Raw genomic sequence first — 15,787 nt, 5'->3', positions numbered from 1 at the left:
TTGTTTTCAAGGCCATCTCTCCTTCACCACTGTCACAGGAATCTTCAGAAAACCCAAATCCTTGGGCTCGGTGCAATAGCCTAATGGCTAAAGTCCTTACCTTGCATGCACTGGGATCGCATATGGGTACTGGTTTGTATTCCATCTGCTCTGCTTCCCATCTAGCTCCCTGTTTGTTACCTGGGTAAGCAGTAGAAGATGGTCCAATGTGGGAGACCCGGAGGAAGCCCCTGGCTTCTGGCTTCAGATCAGCTCAGCAATGGCCATTGCAGCAACTTGGGGAGTGAACCAGCAGATGGAGATCTTTCTCAATGTCTCTCCTTCACTGTCTAAATCTGACTTTCCAATAAAAAAATAAATCTTAAAAACAAAAAACACAATCCAACCATGCTTGTTGCCCATCTTGAAAGAGTCATTGGTGTGCTGTAGCCTTCCGGATGAGGCCCATACTTCCTAAAGAGGAGCTTCCAACTTAGGAAGGTGTGAAGATCTTTTTTGATATTCCTCCTACTTTCTTTCTCAAGCATCTAGGACCTCAGCTTTTCAGAGGCATTTGTGATCTTCCAAGCTGGGCTGTTTGCCTCTGTGCTCTTGCTGTGTCTGCTCACACTATACTAGCTCCAGTGCCATTCCCAGCTTTATCATGCTTCACAAGCTCCATTCAGTTTTCAGCCTCTTACTGCAGTGCTCTGTCCGGGAGAGTCACCTTCCCGGTGTGCTCCCAGTATGTTTGTTTAGCAGGTGTATTCCCATGTGTATTCCATCAATCCACTCCAGTGTTGTTGACAGACCTGCAGGCTTTGAAGACAGGTGCTTCTTTTTGTGTCTGTCTGCATCCCTTAACCCAGTAATGGTTTCATTTTTATTTTAATGAATGACCAAATTAGTTTAGCCTGAATCTCCCAGTCTGTAGCATTCTTCTGAAGCACTTTTCTGAACAGTTTAAATTGACATGATTATGCATATTTATGAAGTTCAATGTGAAGTTTTTGGTGCATATACTGTAGAACAATTCTATCAAAGCCAATTAGCATATCCATTACCTCACCAACTTAGCAGTTTCCATACTGAGAGTGTTACAAGTTTATTCTTTTAATGTATTTATTTGAAAATCAAGGTTAAAGAGAGGAAGAGACAAACATCTTTCATCATCTGGTTCACTCCCTAGATGACCATAATGGTCACAGCCCAGAACCATGCCAGGCCAAAGCCTGGAGCCATGAAGCTTCTTCCAGGTTTCATGTGTAGTGCAAGGACCCAGACATTTGGGCCATCTTCTGCTGCTTTCTCCGGTGTATTAGCAGGGAGCTAGGTTAGAAGTGGTGGAGCTGGGCTGGACGTGGAGCAACTGGGACACAAACTGTCATGACAGGAAGTATATAGCAGCTTAGCACAGCAGACCCAACCCTGGTCCCAGCATTCATGTTTCTGATCATAGACATTCTAACAGATGTAAGGTACTATCCTATAATGGTTTTATTTTGTTCTCTAAGCATGCCTTTTGTTGGTTTGTTTGTTTTGCAAAGAAGATTTATTTCTTTATAGCCAGTAAAAAATACATTTCATATTATAATCAAAATAATAATAAAAAATTAAAAATTAAAAACAATGACCATAGAGTTCTGTGGCCCTGGAGAATGTGTCTGAGAACCTGGACTAGATGATGTTTCATATGCTGTGCATTTCACTGTAGAAGCCTGCGATTTTGTAGGATAATTTGCTAAGACATGAGATCCTGGAAGGAAAGGAGGCATCTCAGACTTCTTTGAATCTCTAAGCATTCTTAAGTCAGAATCATACTGCCTAATTCTTTGGTGTCCACTAGTATTTACTTCTGCAATGCTGTGACCACAATAGATATTTAATTTTGTTAGGTAATTAGTACATTGCATTTCCTTTATTTTCATTTTATAAACATATATTGAATGCCAATTAGTGCCAGATACTAGGAATGCACATAGGAATAAGGAAACACTCTGTCTTCAAAAAATACACATTCAAGAGTAGGAAACAAGCGTGTAAACACATTTTTAAAAAAAATTTAAGCTAATTAAATACTGTTAATTATTTATGCATCTCTTTAAAAAGTAACATCATTGATATTTTAGAGCTCATTGCAGTAGACACAAAGGGAAATGTGCCAGCAGAAGTTATCTGTAACTGGAATAACTTCTCAAAAGGGATATGTTACTCTTATGAAACTGTATTTGTGCATTTTGGCAGAACTGCATCTATGCAATGATGCACAATTTGTTTCTTGGGTATTTTTTTTTTTAGATTTATGTGTTTTTATTGAAAAGGCAGATATACAGAGAGGAGAGACAGCGAGGAAGATCTTTCATGCGTTGATTCATTTCCCAAGTGGCTGCATCAGCCAGAGTTGTGCTGATCTGAAGCCGGGAGCCTCTTTCAGGTCTCCTACATGGGTGCAGGGTCTCAAGGCCCTGGGCTGTCCTCGACTGCTTTCCCAGGCCACAAGCAGGGAGCTGGATGGGAAAGCAGGACCGCCAGGATTTGAACCAGTACCCATATGGGATCCTGGCACGTGTAAGGCGAGGACTTTAGCTGCTAGGCGAAAGACTTTATCGTGCCGAGCCCACCCTAAAGTCTTAGGAGTAGAAATCATCTTTCTCCAGTTTGAATCTGAATCATATTGTCCTGGACAAGCATGTATATGTTTTCTGAATGAACAAGTAAGTGAAATATTGCTGTCTTTAAAATATCATGTCATACTACATAATTTCTTGTAGTACAGAATTTCATATATTTTTGTAAAATGTTTTCATAATGTCTTAATGTAATAATGTAAACTTTTTACTCATAGTAAATTTAAAAACAATATTTCTAATGCTTATTTTGGATTCACTTAGTTCTGTGAGAAAATATTCCTATTGCTTCAACATTTAAACATATAATTGACCAATAAGATTAAAATTTTTTTTAAATTTATTTCTTTATTACAAAGTCAGATATACAGAGAGGAGAGACAGAGAGGAAGATCTTCCGTCCGATGATTCACTCCTCAAGTGACCGCAACGGCTGGTGCTATGCCGATCCAAAGCTGGGAACCAGGAACCTCTTCCAGGTCTCCCACACGGGTGCAGGCCCATCCTCGACTGCTTTCCCAGGCCACAAGCAGGGAGTTGGATGGTAAGTGAAGCTGCTGGGATTAGAACCAGCGCCCATATGGGATCCCGGCACATTCAAAGGCCAGGACTTTAGCCGCTAGGCCATGCTGCTGGGCCCAAGATTAAAATTTTGTCACTAAAATAAAAACACAAAGGCCAGTATTGTGGTGCAGCATGGTAAGCCACCACTTATAGTAGTAACATCCCACATGGTAGTGCTGTTGAAGGTCCTATTGCTCTGCTTCTCGTCCATCTCCCTGCTGGTGTACATGGGAGGGCAGTGGATGGGCCCTTGCTACCCACCTAAGGAGCTTCTGCCTGCCCCAGCCTCTGCTGTTGGTGACATTTAGGGAGTAAACCACAGATGGAAGACCGGTTCTTCAACCTCTCACTCCCTATCATTTCAAATAAACAAGTAAACCTTTTAAAAGTAAGAGGATGGGGCCAGGCGCGGTGGCCTAGTGGTTAAAATCCTCACCTTGAACACACCGGGATCCCATGTGGGATCTTTCCTTCTCTCTGTAAATCTGTCATTCAAATAAAAATAAATCTTTAAAAAATAAAATAAAACATGGGCCTGGTGCAACAGCTTAGTGGCTAAAGTCCTTCCCTTGAATGCACTGGGATCCCATATGGGTGCTGGTTCATGTCCTGGCTACTCCACTTCCCATTCAGCTCCCTGCTTGTGGAAAAAAAAGTCAAAGCCAGCCCAAATGCTTGGGCCCCTACACCCATGTGGGAGACCTGGAAGAATCTCCTGTCTCCTGCTTTCGGATCTGACTCAGCTCCAGCCATTGTGGCTAGTTCGGAAGTGAACCAGTAGGTGGAAGATTTCTCTCTGTAAATGAGTTTCCAATAAAAAATACATTTTTATAAATAAATAAATAGGAAATTCTGACTGTTAAGATATTTATGAATAAAATTAAACTTACTAGTAAAGTATACGTAGAAGTTTTCAAGTAACTGGTTACCTTACTATTAAGGGCTAAGGATAATAAATTCTGCATGTTTTAGATTTTACTTAGGAAGTGACATCGGGTAGCTTAATTTGTCATCTTTATCTTGGGAAGCCAAACATAGTTTAACACTCTTCTATAGAGCTTTACTAGGCAAGTGTATTTTCTTGTCTTTGGAAGTAAGAAAATGATCACATCTTGGCAGTCCAGTCACCAAGGACATCATTGTCTGGAAGGAATAGCTTTCACGGCTCTTGCCTCTCTGCCTTGGAATGCTGTGCTCACCAGAGCAGGCCATGTTGAAAGGGAAAGTATGTGATGAATGACTGTCTGGGCCTGGTTCCCAGGAGTCTTGTGTCATGTGTCGTATGATGTCTCCTGCACCCTCTCTGTCTTTGGGGCTGTCCAGGCTTATGATACCACATTGCCAAACATGGATTTAGTTGTAGCTCCTTTTGTTGTCTTTTAGTAGAAATATTGCTAGAGTCTTTTGATTTCCAGGAAAATCTAAATGCTTGGGAAGTCAGCATGGTTCGTTTGTGTACAACCTCCGAGGACCACATGTGCTTAAAGAGCCGATGGAACCCAGTGAGAAGCCTCTTGCTGATGACACTGCGGCGTGAAACAAGCAAGACTATTTTCCTTGCAGTATTATTTCCTAATGCTTTCTCAACTTTGTTTTCCTTAGAATTTTTTTTTTACATCTTTTTCATAGAATTGAAAATTCAGGTAGAAGACTAGAGCTCTGTAATGCAACAATGACATTTTGTTTTTGGCTAAGCTGTCTGCGTCTTTAAACAATGGGAACTTCTATCTTAAAGCATGTTTCAATAAGTCAATCTGTCTCGGGTGCAAAGCACATTGGTTAGTAGGTAATCCTTCTGGCCATCTTTCCTTCAAAACACCACAAGAAGGACAAATTAATACTTCCTGTTACTTTCAAAGCAAACCCAGAGATTCATTTTGGAAATTTATTTTGGATCAAGTTTCACATGTCCTAGGTTATGTGCTGACTTAAGAAAAAGAGGTAATGTTTTCTTTTTTAAGATTTACTTATGTGAAAGGCTGAGTGGGATAGCAAAGGAAAGAAGCAGAAACATCTTCCATCCACTGATTTACTCCCAAAATAGCTAATCTCAACAGCTGGGGCTGAGCTAGGCTGAAGCCAGGAGGCTGGAACATTGTCCAGGGCTCCCACATGGGTTGTAGGGACCCAGGTTCTTAGGCCGTCTTCTGTTGTTTTCCTAAATCATTTGCTGAAATAGAAGTAGAGCAGCCTGGGTTCAAGTCATACAGTATGAAAGGCCAACTTTGCGGGCAGAGGTTTAAACCACTGCCAAAATGCTGAGTACCCCTTCCAATCCCTAGTTTATTTGTTTTATTTATTTGAAGGACTGACCAACAGAGTGATGTTCACAACAAGGATTTTAATTTTTTAAGGTATAAAGAATTTACAAATTGATTTTAAATTTAGTCATGAAACCAGAAACTGTAGACAGTTTACAGACTCTAGTATATATTCCTTAAATTTAGTAGTGTTAGAATTAAAATATATTTTCAAATGAATCCCTTTAAAGTGAATTTCAGCCTCTTAAACAGTATAATACTTTTATCTTGGGCCTGGTACAGTAACCTAGTGCCTAAAGTCCTCACCTTGCATGCACCAGGATCCCAAATGGGTGTTGATTCATATCCCGGCTGCCTCCACTTCCCAGCCAGCTTCCTACTTGTGGCCTGGGAGAGCAATCAAGGATGGCCCAAAGTTTTGGAGCCCTGCACTCTTGTGGGACACCTGGAAGGAATTCCTGGCTCCTGGCTTCAGATCGGCTCAGCTCCAGTCGTTGCAGCCACTTGGGGAGTGAACCAGTGGATAGAAAATCTTTCTCTCTGTGTCTCTTCTCTGTAAATCTGATTTTCCAATATAGTAATCTCAGAGCAGAAACTCTCAAATTCTATTAAGGCTCCAATAACTTTTTAAGATTCTAGTTGCATAGCATGCCAAGGATTGAACCCAAATATTTTGCTCCTGAAAAATAATTACATTGGGCCTGGCATGATGGCTCAATCACTAAATCCTCACTTTGCAAGCACTGGGATCCCATTGGGTGCCAGTTCATGTCCTGGCTGCTCTGCTTCCCATCCAGATCCCTGCTGGTGGCCTGGGAAAGCAGTCAAGGGTGACCCAAAGCCTTTGGGACCCTGTATTCCATGTGGGGAACCCAGAAGAAACTCCTGATCCTGGCTTTGACTTGGCTAATCTCAGCTCTGGCCATTGCAGTCATTTGGTGAGTGAACTAGGGGATGGAAGATGTCTCTCCTCTCTATAAATATGCATTTCCAATAAAAATAAAGAATCTTTAAAATATTTTTACATTCAGAGTAGTCTAATTTGTCTAAATCTTTTTTTTTTAAAGAATTATTTTTATGGATACAGAGAGGAGGAGAGACAGAGAGGAGAATCTTCCATCCGATGGCCCACTCCCCAAGCAGCCGCAACAGCTGCAGCTGAGCTGAACTGAAGCCAGTAGCCAGGAGCTGTTCCGGGTCTCCCATGTGGGTGCAGGGTCCCAAGGCCCTGAACTGTCCTCAGCTGCTTTCCCAGGGCACAAGCAGGGAGTTGGTTTAGAAGCCTGGTGCTTTCAAGGCAAGAACTGTAACTGCTACACTATGGTGCCAGGCCCAATTATATGTATCTTTCAATGTATTCCTAACTAAAAGTGGTTAAACAGTTTAATACCCTTCTCTTTAAATTAATTGGACAAATGAATTTTCATCAGAGAATCTACCATTTTGTCCACATACATGTGCTGTTAGCTCAAGAGGGCAAATTTTGTGGACTCTAATCATGGAACCTTAGTTTGGGACTTTTCAGTAGGAATTAGAGATTCAAGAAAGCCTGTTCATCATTCCTTGCTATGTTCTATGTGGATTTTGTTTCTGGAATCTGAAATTCTCCCTCTATGTATGTCTGAAAGAACTCAGTGTCTGAATCAGTGAATGTTTAGAGTCAGTTTGTTTTGACGGTCTTTCTTGAGAAGTTGTCCAAAGTAGAACCCCTAGTATTTTTTAACAACAGGTTAAAAGTTAGAGGACAGGAGAAATTTGATTTTTTTGCGTCTTGCAAGTATAACTGAAAATAAAATATTTCCCTAAGTTTCTAGTGAAGGGCCTTCATCCTGTGTATGGTCAATTCTTATCCCCTTTCTCAAATGCTGCTGCCCACCATTAAGTCTCTTGTCACAGGGCATTCTAAAATGATGCCATAAAATGCATGTTGAGATTCTCTGGATCTCAAATGTGCAGAAATCACAACTAAATGTCAATTCCTGAGTTAAGGAACTGACCATTATGGCACTTTCAGTCTCTATTAATGTTTAGTAGGTCAGAGATTATGATGTTATTTATGTTATTCCTTATGTGTCTGTAGAATTAAATACTTACTGAAAAACATTTATTTTATTGGGGCTGTGTATTTCTACCATTAATCTGATTGCTTACCTGAATTAAAGTCATCCTTTAATTGTTGTGGGCTGTATCTATCATTTAAAATTCAGAACTGTCCGCTGAGTATTGTGCACCAAAGATGACATTTTAGTGCATTGTTCAGTGACTATACAACTCCTGTTTGTAATGGAGCTGTATGGCTGGGGCCATTTTATTTCCCTATTGATGATTTTATAGTATCCATTTGAATGATTAATATATAAAGGCAAATTTTTCGAATGTGTATCTCCTCTAAGTGTTTCTTGGGATATGTTTACAATGATGTTTTTTGCTTCTGATTTTAAATTAATTTTCCTTTGTTGTAGGATGAGCAGTTCTTAGGTTTTGGCTCAGATGAAGAAGTCAGAGTGCGAAGTCCCACAAGGTCTCCTTCAGGTATGGCCAAGTAAGCATGTGGTGTCCTTCAGTTTCTGTTAATAGGAAAGTGTAGCTTCCCCTTGCCATCCTTGCATGTCAGGGATAATCTACAATACTAGAGATAGGAGATTGTCGGTGAACTAGATTTCTTTATGGGAAACTTGTGTCAGGTCACATTTGGTTTATTTAATATGCTTCTCTCTGTTAAGAACTTGGGGCATGGGAGGTGTGTTTCCAAAGAATGATCTGAAACCAGGTAGACACATTATAGACCATCTACTAGGATCATCCTTACATTTACATATGCCTTTGCGACTAATTTGGCTTTTATTTCTTATGGATGAAATTTAAATCTGTTGTTATCAAAGAACTGAAAATATTGGGGGGTCCAGTGCTATGGCATAGCAAATAAAGCTGCTGCTTGCATGCCATATGGGCACAAGTTCGAGTCCTGGCTGCTCCAGTTCCAATCCCGCTCCCTGTTAATATGCCTAGGAAAGCCCTGGAGGATGGCCTAAGTGGTTGGGACCCTGTACCCACGTGGGAGAACCAGAAGCTTCTGGCTCCTGGCTTTGGACTGTCCAGCTCTTTCTTTGTGGTCATTTGGGGAGCGATCCAACAGATGGAAGAGCTCTCTTGCTCTCTTTGTTTCTCTGGCTGGCGGTATCTCTCTTTGTCTCTCTGCCTTTGAAATAAATAACCTTTAAAAAAATTGGTACTGTATTGAATTATTATACCTGATTCTTGAGTGGTGGTGGAGAAGAAAAAAGTTACAGGGGTGTTTATTAGCAATATCTGTCATATTCCCACCAGCAGAATGACTAAAATATCTAGAAATTCTAGATTTAAAAAATATATATGTATTTATTTATTTGAAAGTCAGAGTTAAAGAGAAAGAGAGGTTTTCCATCTACTGTGTCACTCTCCAAATGGCCACAGTGGCTAGGGTTGGGAATGCTAAAGCCAAGAGCCAATAGCTTTATCCTAGTCTCCTATATGTGTAGCTGGGGCCCGAACAACTGGGCCATATTCCATCTTTTTTTTCCCAGGCTGTTAGTAAGGAGCTGGATTGGAAATGGAGCATCTTATAGGATTCTGGCATCACTGCTGGCAGCCTTACCCACTCCAGCACAATGCTAGTCCCTAGAAATTCCAGATTTACAAGCAGTTTCCTAAAAGAAGGTTTTCAGTGGAAATAATATTTAATGGTTCGCAGAGGTCAGCACTGTGTTAGTTGGCTAGAGAGCCTTAGTATGTTCATTGCCATCTGACTTCAGATACAGGTTTTGGTTTTATGTGGTTAGATATTCTAGTTAAATATGATATTGTTAGCTGGTTTTACTCCTTTACATTGACTTCATTTGTGATAATTGTTATTTGTGTCTCACCTAAGAGTCAGTCATCATATGTGGTGCATCTAATGCAAATGCCTACGTTGACAGTTTTTTTTTCTTAAATGGTGGTGGTATTGCTATTTTAGTGGGAAGGTATTACCTAGTAGTGGTCCAGTATCTGTGCTATTTAGACTGTAAAAATGTTTTTTCTCCCTCCTCCCCGTTTGAAGATTTATCTTTTGTTTATTAATTTATGTATCTGAAAGAGTTGCAGAAAAAGAGATCATCCAACCCCTGGTTCCCTCCCCAAATGGGTGCAATGGCCAAGTCTGCACCAAGCCAAAGCCAGGAACCAGGAGCTTGATCCAGGTGTCCCACCCAGTTGACTGGGCCCAAATAGGCAATTGGCAGGAAGTTGCATCAGCAGTGGAGCAGCTGGGACAGAAAGTAGCACACATATGTGATGCTGGCATCATAGACGGCAGTTTTATGTGCTCTACCACAACACCAGCCCCAGTAGTATATTCTCTTTAAGATGTGATGAAATCTTAAAAATTCACATAGGAAAGGAATTTGGGGCATCATCTGGTCTAACCCATCATTTACAGATGACTAAGTAGGCCCAGAAAATACATGATGAACAGCTGGTTTTTTTTTTGTTTTGTTTTGTTTTTTTTTTAATTTTTAGCCACTTGACCACCACGCTAGGCCCTGCTTTTTTTAATTTAAAAAAAAAATTTGCTAATGCATTTACAAGTCAAAGTCATATGTAGAGAGAAGAATGGTACAAAGAGACATCTTCCATCTACTGGTTTATTCCCCAAATGGCTTCTATGTGTCACAGCTGGGCTGGTCCAAATCTAGTAGCCAGAAGCTTCTCCCCCATTTCTCATGTGAGTGTAGGGACTGCAGTACTTGGGTCAACCTCTGCTGCTTTCCCAAACACATTTGCAAAGCGCCGGATTGGAAGTGAAACAGCCAGGACTTGAACTGGTGCTCATGTGCGTTGCCTGTGCCATAGGCAATGGCTTTACTCATTATACTGTAGTACCAGTCCTGATGAACTACTTTTTATCACCAATTTGTGAATTCTTTGGATGTTTTTAGAGAAGTTAACAGTGTAACAGACACTATACTCAGGTTTTTCTATTTTTCTATCATATAAGGCTTCTTTGAAAGTAAGATAGAGAGATTCAGAATTGATAAAACTTTCTGAGTGGCCAGGTTCAAATCTAGCAGTTACAACGAATCTTATGACGTGCTTCTGAGCAGGAGTTTAATTTTGTTGATCCACAACTCTTTGATGATGGTTTCTGCTTTTCCCTTGACTGTCAGTTTACTTTGAATGTTATCTTGTTTTCTAAAAAGATACTGGATAAGATGCATCATTTAGAAAATGAAGCAGTTTCTCTCATGTCTTGGAATCCACTGTCTTTGTTTTGGTTCATATGCTTATACTGAGAATAGACATGTGAATTCTAAATTTAAGGAAATTCTCGTAAATTAATTGGTGAGGAATAGATTTATATTTAGATACCTCAACAATAAAATCGTTGATTTTTCTACTATAAAGTGGTTCCATAGTGAAAGTATTTATCATAATTGATGATGTTATAGGAAGCTTTAGTCTCAAAAGAATGTTATATAAAACACTGAAAAATTGAGAAGGAAAAAGAGATGATGATAGAATTGGCAATTCTTAATACTTTTTAAAAATACAAGTTTATACAAGTATTAGAGACAGACGCCTTTTCACAAATACCTTGGTAAGTAGCAAACTGAGCTAATTTATGAATCAGCTAATTTATGAATCTTACATTTAGAATAAAAGGAATCTGGTTTAATGAATTGTTCATTTACTATCGACATCAATTAAGATTAAATCTGTTTATAATTTGTGACTTAGTAGTTAAAGAAAGATTGATAACCTCCTTACATCACTTCTCTGGTTAGTTCAAATGTCTCACTGATGTCTCACGAGTGAATTTTCTATTCAGTAAAACTTTATTAGTTTACTTTGACAAAACAGATAGAAAATATAGGACACAGAGCAACCCAGGAGCTTTGAACATAGGCTGTTTGTTGTAAGCACTTTGTACAAATTTATTCACAACCGAAACTATAAATTGAAAAGATGGTACGATTTACTAGAAGCAGGTTCTAGTAAATTGAATGTTGATGTTGGCAGCAAGACAACTAAATTCCTTTTTTCCTTAAAGTTCTTTTGACTATAGGAAACATTTTTTTTGCTCTCCTAAAGTTGTAGGGTAGTTAATTTTATAGGTTATTGTTCAGTTGAAAATCTCTCGATAGAATACTGATTTTTGCACCAAAAAGTAACTAGATGTTCTTTCAAGTGGAATATTATTATTTTTTATTTCTTTGAGGCAACTTTTTTGGTGAAAAGAAACTGAGCACAATTAAGATACCTTATTGGCCCAGTAGACCCAAGTCGAGTTCAGAACAAAATGGCCGATATTAAATTATATTCAGCTTAGTTAAGACCTGACCTGCACAGCTAAATATATGCTCTTCATTGTTTAATTTCTATACGCAGTTAAAAGTAGCCCTCGAAAACCTCGCGGGAGACCTAGAAGTGGCTCTGACCGAAATTCAGCTATCCTCTCAGACTCATCTGTGTTTTCCCCTCTCAATAAACCAGAGGCCAAATCTGGAGATAAGATCAAGAAGAAAGATTCCAAAAGTATAGAAAAGAAGCGAGGAAGACCACCTACTTTCACTGGAGTAAAAATCAAAATAACCCACGGAAAGGACATTTCAGAATTACCAAAGGAAAACAAAGAAGAGAGCCTGAAAACAATTAAACGGACACCTTCCGCCACATTTCAGCAAGCCACAAAGATTAAAAAACTCAGAGCAGGTAAACTCTCTCCTCTCAAGTCTAAGTTTAAGACAGGGAAGCTACAAATAGGAAGGAAGGGGGTACAGATTGTCCGCCGGCGAGGAAGGCCTCCCTCCACAGAAAGAATCAAGACCCCTTCTGGTCTCCTCCTTAATTCTGAACTGGAAAAGCCCCAGAAGGTCCGCAAAGACAAAGAAGGCACACCTCCGCTCACCAGGGAAGACAAGGCTGTCGTCAGACAGAGCCCGCGAAGGATTAAGCCCGTCAGGATTATTCCTTCTTCTAAAAGGACAGATGCAACCATTGCTAAGCAACTCTTGCAGAGGGCAAAAAAGGGGGCTCAAAAGAAAATCGAAAAAGAAGCAGCTCAGCTGCAAGGAAGAAAGGTGAAGACTCAGGTCAAAAACATTCGACAGTTCATCATGCCTGTGGTCAGTGCCATCTCCTCTCGCATCATCAAAACCCCTCGGCGGTTTATAGAGGATGAGGATTACGACCCTCCCATTAAACTTGCCCGACTAGAGTCTACACCGAATAGTAGATTCAGCGCCACATCCTGTGGATCTTCTGAAAAATCAAGCGCAGCTTCTCAGCACTCCTCACAGATGTCTTCAGACTCATCCCGATCCAGCAGCCCCAGCGTCGATACCTCCACGGATTCTCAGGCTTCCGAGGAGATCCAGGGTCTTCCCGAGGAGCGGAGCGATACTTCCGAAGTGCATACTCCACTGCCTATTTCCCAGTCACCAGAAAACGAGAGCAGTGACAGGAGGAGCAGAAGGTACTCCGTGTCCGAGAGAAGTTTCGCCTCCAGAGCAACTAAAAAGCTGTCGGCTCTACAAAGTGCCCCACAGCAGCAGACCTCCTCGTCTCCACCTCCGCCTCTGCTCACCCCACCGCCGCCGCTGCAGCCAGCCTCCAGTATCTCTGACCACACACCCTGGCTCATGCCTCCAACAATCCCCTTAGCGTCACCATTTTTGCCTGCTCCTGCTGCGCCCATGCAAGGGAAGCGAAAATCTATTTTGCGAGAACCGACATTTCGGTGGACTTCTTTGAAGCATTCTAGGTCAGAGCCACAGTACTTCTCCTCAGCAAAGTATGCCAAAGAAGGTCTTATTCGCAAACCAATATTTGATAATTTCCGTCCCCCTCCACTCACGCCCGAGGATGTTGGCTTTGCCTCTGGCTTCTCCGCGTCCGGCACTGCTGCGTCAGCTCGACTGTTCTCACCACTCCATTCCGGAACAAGGTTTGATATGCACAAAAGGAGCCCTCTTCTGAGAGCTCCGAGATTTACTCCAAGTGAGGCTCACTCTAGGATATTTGAGTCTGTAACCTTGCCCAGTAATCGAACTTCTGCTGGAACATCTTCTTCCGGAGTGTCTAATAGAAAGAGGAAGAGAAAAGTGTTTAGTCCTATTCGATCTGAACCAAGATCTCCTTCTCACTCCATGAGGACAAGAAGTGGAAGGCTTAGTACTTCTGAGCTGTCACCTCTCACTCCCCCGTCTTCTGTCTCTTCCTCATTGAGCATTTCTGTTAGTCCTCTTGCCACTAGTGCCTTAAACCCAACTTTTACTTTTCCTTCTCATTCCCTGACTCAGTCTGGGGAATCAGCAGAGAAAAACCAGAGACCAAGGAAGCAACCTAGTGCTCCGGCAGAGCCGTTTTCATCCAGTAGTCCTACTCCTCTCTTCCCTTGGTTCACCCCAGGCTCTCAGACTGAAAGAGGGAGAAATAAAGACAAGGCCCCCGAGGAGCTGTCCAAAGATCGAGACGCTGACAAGAGCGTGGAGAAGGACAAGAGTAGAGAGAGAGACCGGGAGAGAGAAAAGGAGAATAAGCGGGAGTCAAGGAAAGAGAAAAGGAAAAAGGGATCAGAGATTCAGAGTAGCTCTGCTTTGTATTCCGTGGGTCGGGTTTCCAAAGAGAAGGTTGCTGGTGAAGATGTTGCCACCTCATCTTCCGCCAAAAAAGCAACAGGGCGGAAGAAGTCTTCATCACTCGATTCCGGGACTGACATTGCTTCTGTGACTCTTGGGGATACAACAGCTGTCAAAACCAAAATACTTATAAAGAAAGGGAGAGGAAATCTGGAAAAAAACAACTTGGACCTCGGCCCAACTGCCCCATCCCTGGAGAAGGAGAAAGCCCTCTGCCTTTCCACTCCTTCATCTAGCACTGTTAAACATTCCACTTCCTCCATAGGCTCCATGTTGGCTCAGGCAGACAAGCTTCCAATGACTGACAAGCGGGTTGCCAGCCTCCTAAAAAAGGCCAAAGCCCAGCTCTGCAAGATTGAGAAGAGTAAGAGTCTTAAGCAAACTGACCAGCCCAAAGCACAGGTACTGTTTTCTACCTTGTCTGTTAAAACCACCAGTTTATCAGGTCTATTCTATGACCAAGTTTAGGGCGAAGTGCTTCAGTTATGTCTAGTTAGGGAAATTGGGAAAAGCCTTGTGGAGGTGGTGCTATTAGCAATGCAGTCCTCAGGACTAATAGGATTGTAGTAAGTACATTCCAAATTAAGGGAATAGTGTGACTGGAGATCAAAAAATGGGAAATCTAATTAAGGAATAATAAATAGCTGGATTGATTCATATGAGAATGATAAACTAAGGCCAAAAGACGAATTGAGGACAGCTGTGTAATAAGATACAACGTATCTTATATATTATTATATTATTATAATTTAATCTTATTACAATATATAATAGGATGCATATTTATGCCATTGTAACAAGTTAGAGTAAGTTGGCTTCAAACTTAAATTTTTAATGTTATTCAACCTAGGGCCATATCTGCAGTTAGTAATTTTACCAGTTGAGTGTTCTAGCAGGAATGTGATGTCACTTATTTCATAGACCAATGTTGGGTACTTTTTGGTTAGTCTCATACTCATGGGAACAGTGACTGCTTCAAATGGGAGACATTTCTGTTTGGAACCATGCTGTTTTAAATTCCATTTATAGGTTAATTCTACATATTTCTGTATGGATCAAGGAAATATAAAATAATAGTCTGTGGCTAGGTAATCTATTCATAAGCTAACACTAGACTAAATTTTTGTTAATATGAAGTTAAAGCTTGAAATTTTTAAAAAGACTTATTTATTTATTTGAAGGGCAGAATTACAGAGAGATACTTTCTATCTGATTCACTGTTCATTCCCCCAAATGGCCACAACAGCCACGGCTAGGCTAGGCTGACGGAGCCAGGAGCTTCATCTAGGTCTCCCAAATGGGTGGCAGGGCCCAAGGACTTGAACCATTTTCTACTACTTTCCCAGGAAGCTGGTCAAAAGTGGAAGAGCAGGACTTGGGCCAGCGCCCGTATGGGATGCTGGCATCAGAGACAGTGGCTTAATCCCCTATACCATAGTGCCCATCCCTACAAGTTGAATTTAGAGGGAAATTTTAAAGAAGCAGTAAAATTGGGCCTGGCGGCGTGGCCTAGCGGCTAAAGTCCTCGCCTTGAAAGCCCCAGGATCCCATATGGGCACCAGTTCTAGTCCCGGCAGCTCCACTTCCCATCCAGCTCCCTGCTTGTGGCCTGGGAAAGCAGTCGAGGACGGCCCAAAGCTTTGGGAACCTGCACCCACGTGGGAGACCTGGAGGAGGTTCCTGGTTCCCGGCTTCGGAT

At 41.3% G+C, this 15,787-nt stretch overlaps 1 protein-coding gene across 8 annotated transcripts in view; it reads left to right on the top strand.

Annotated features, from left to right (window-relative positions):
• KMT2A (lysine methyltransferase 2A) overlaps positions 1–15,787 on the top strand; it is a 91,272-nt gene that overhangs the window by 32,804 nt on the left and 42,681 nt on the right. For 5 of the 8 annotated variants that reach the window (XM_058663828.1, XM_058663827.1, XM_058663831.1 and 2 more), the window contains 2 exons: positions 7,894–7,963; positions 11,837–14,490. In XM_058663828.1, coding sequence (XP_058519811.1) covers positions 7,894–7,963; positions 11,837–14,490 — 2,724 coding nt within the window. The remainder of the gene's footprint in view (positions 1–7,893; positions 7,964–11,836; positions 14,491–15,787) is intronic. The other 3 variants (XM_058663832.1, XM_058663834.1, XM_058663835.1) reach the window with 2 other exon arrangements.

The sequence above is a fragment of the Ochotona princeps genome, chromosome 4, assembly GCF_030435755.1.
Source record: "Ochotona princeps isolate mOchPri1 chromosome 4, mOchPri1.hap1, whole genome shotgun sequence".
Lineage (NCBI taxonomy): Eukaryota > Metazoa > Chordata > Mammalia > Lagomorpha > Ochotonidae > Ochotona > Ochotona princeps.
This window is presented reverse-complemented; position numbering and strand designations above follow the sequence as displayed.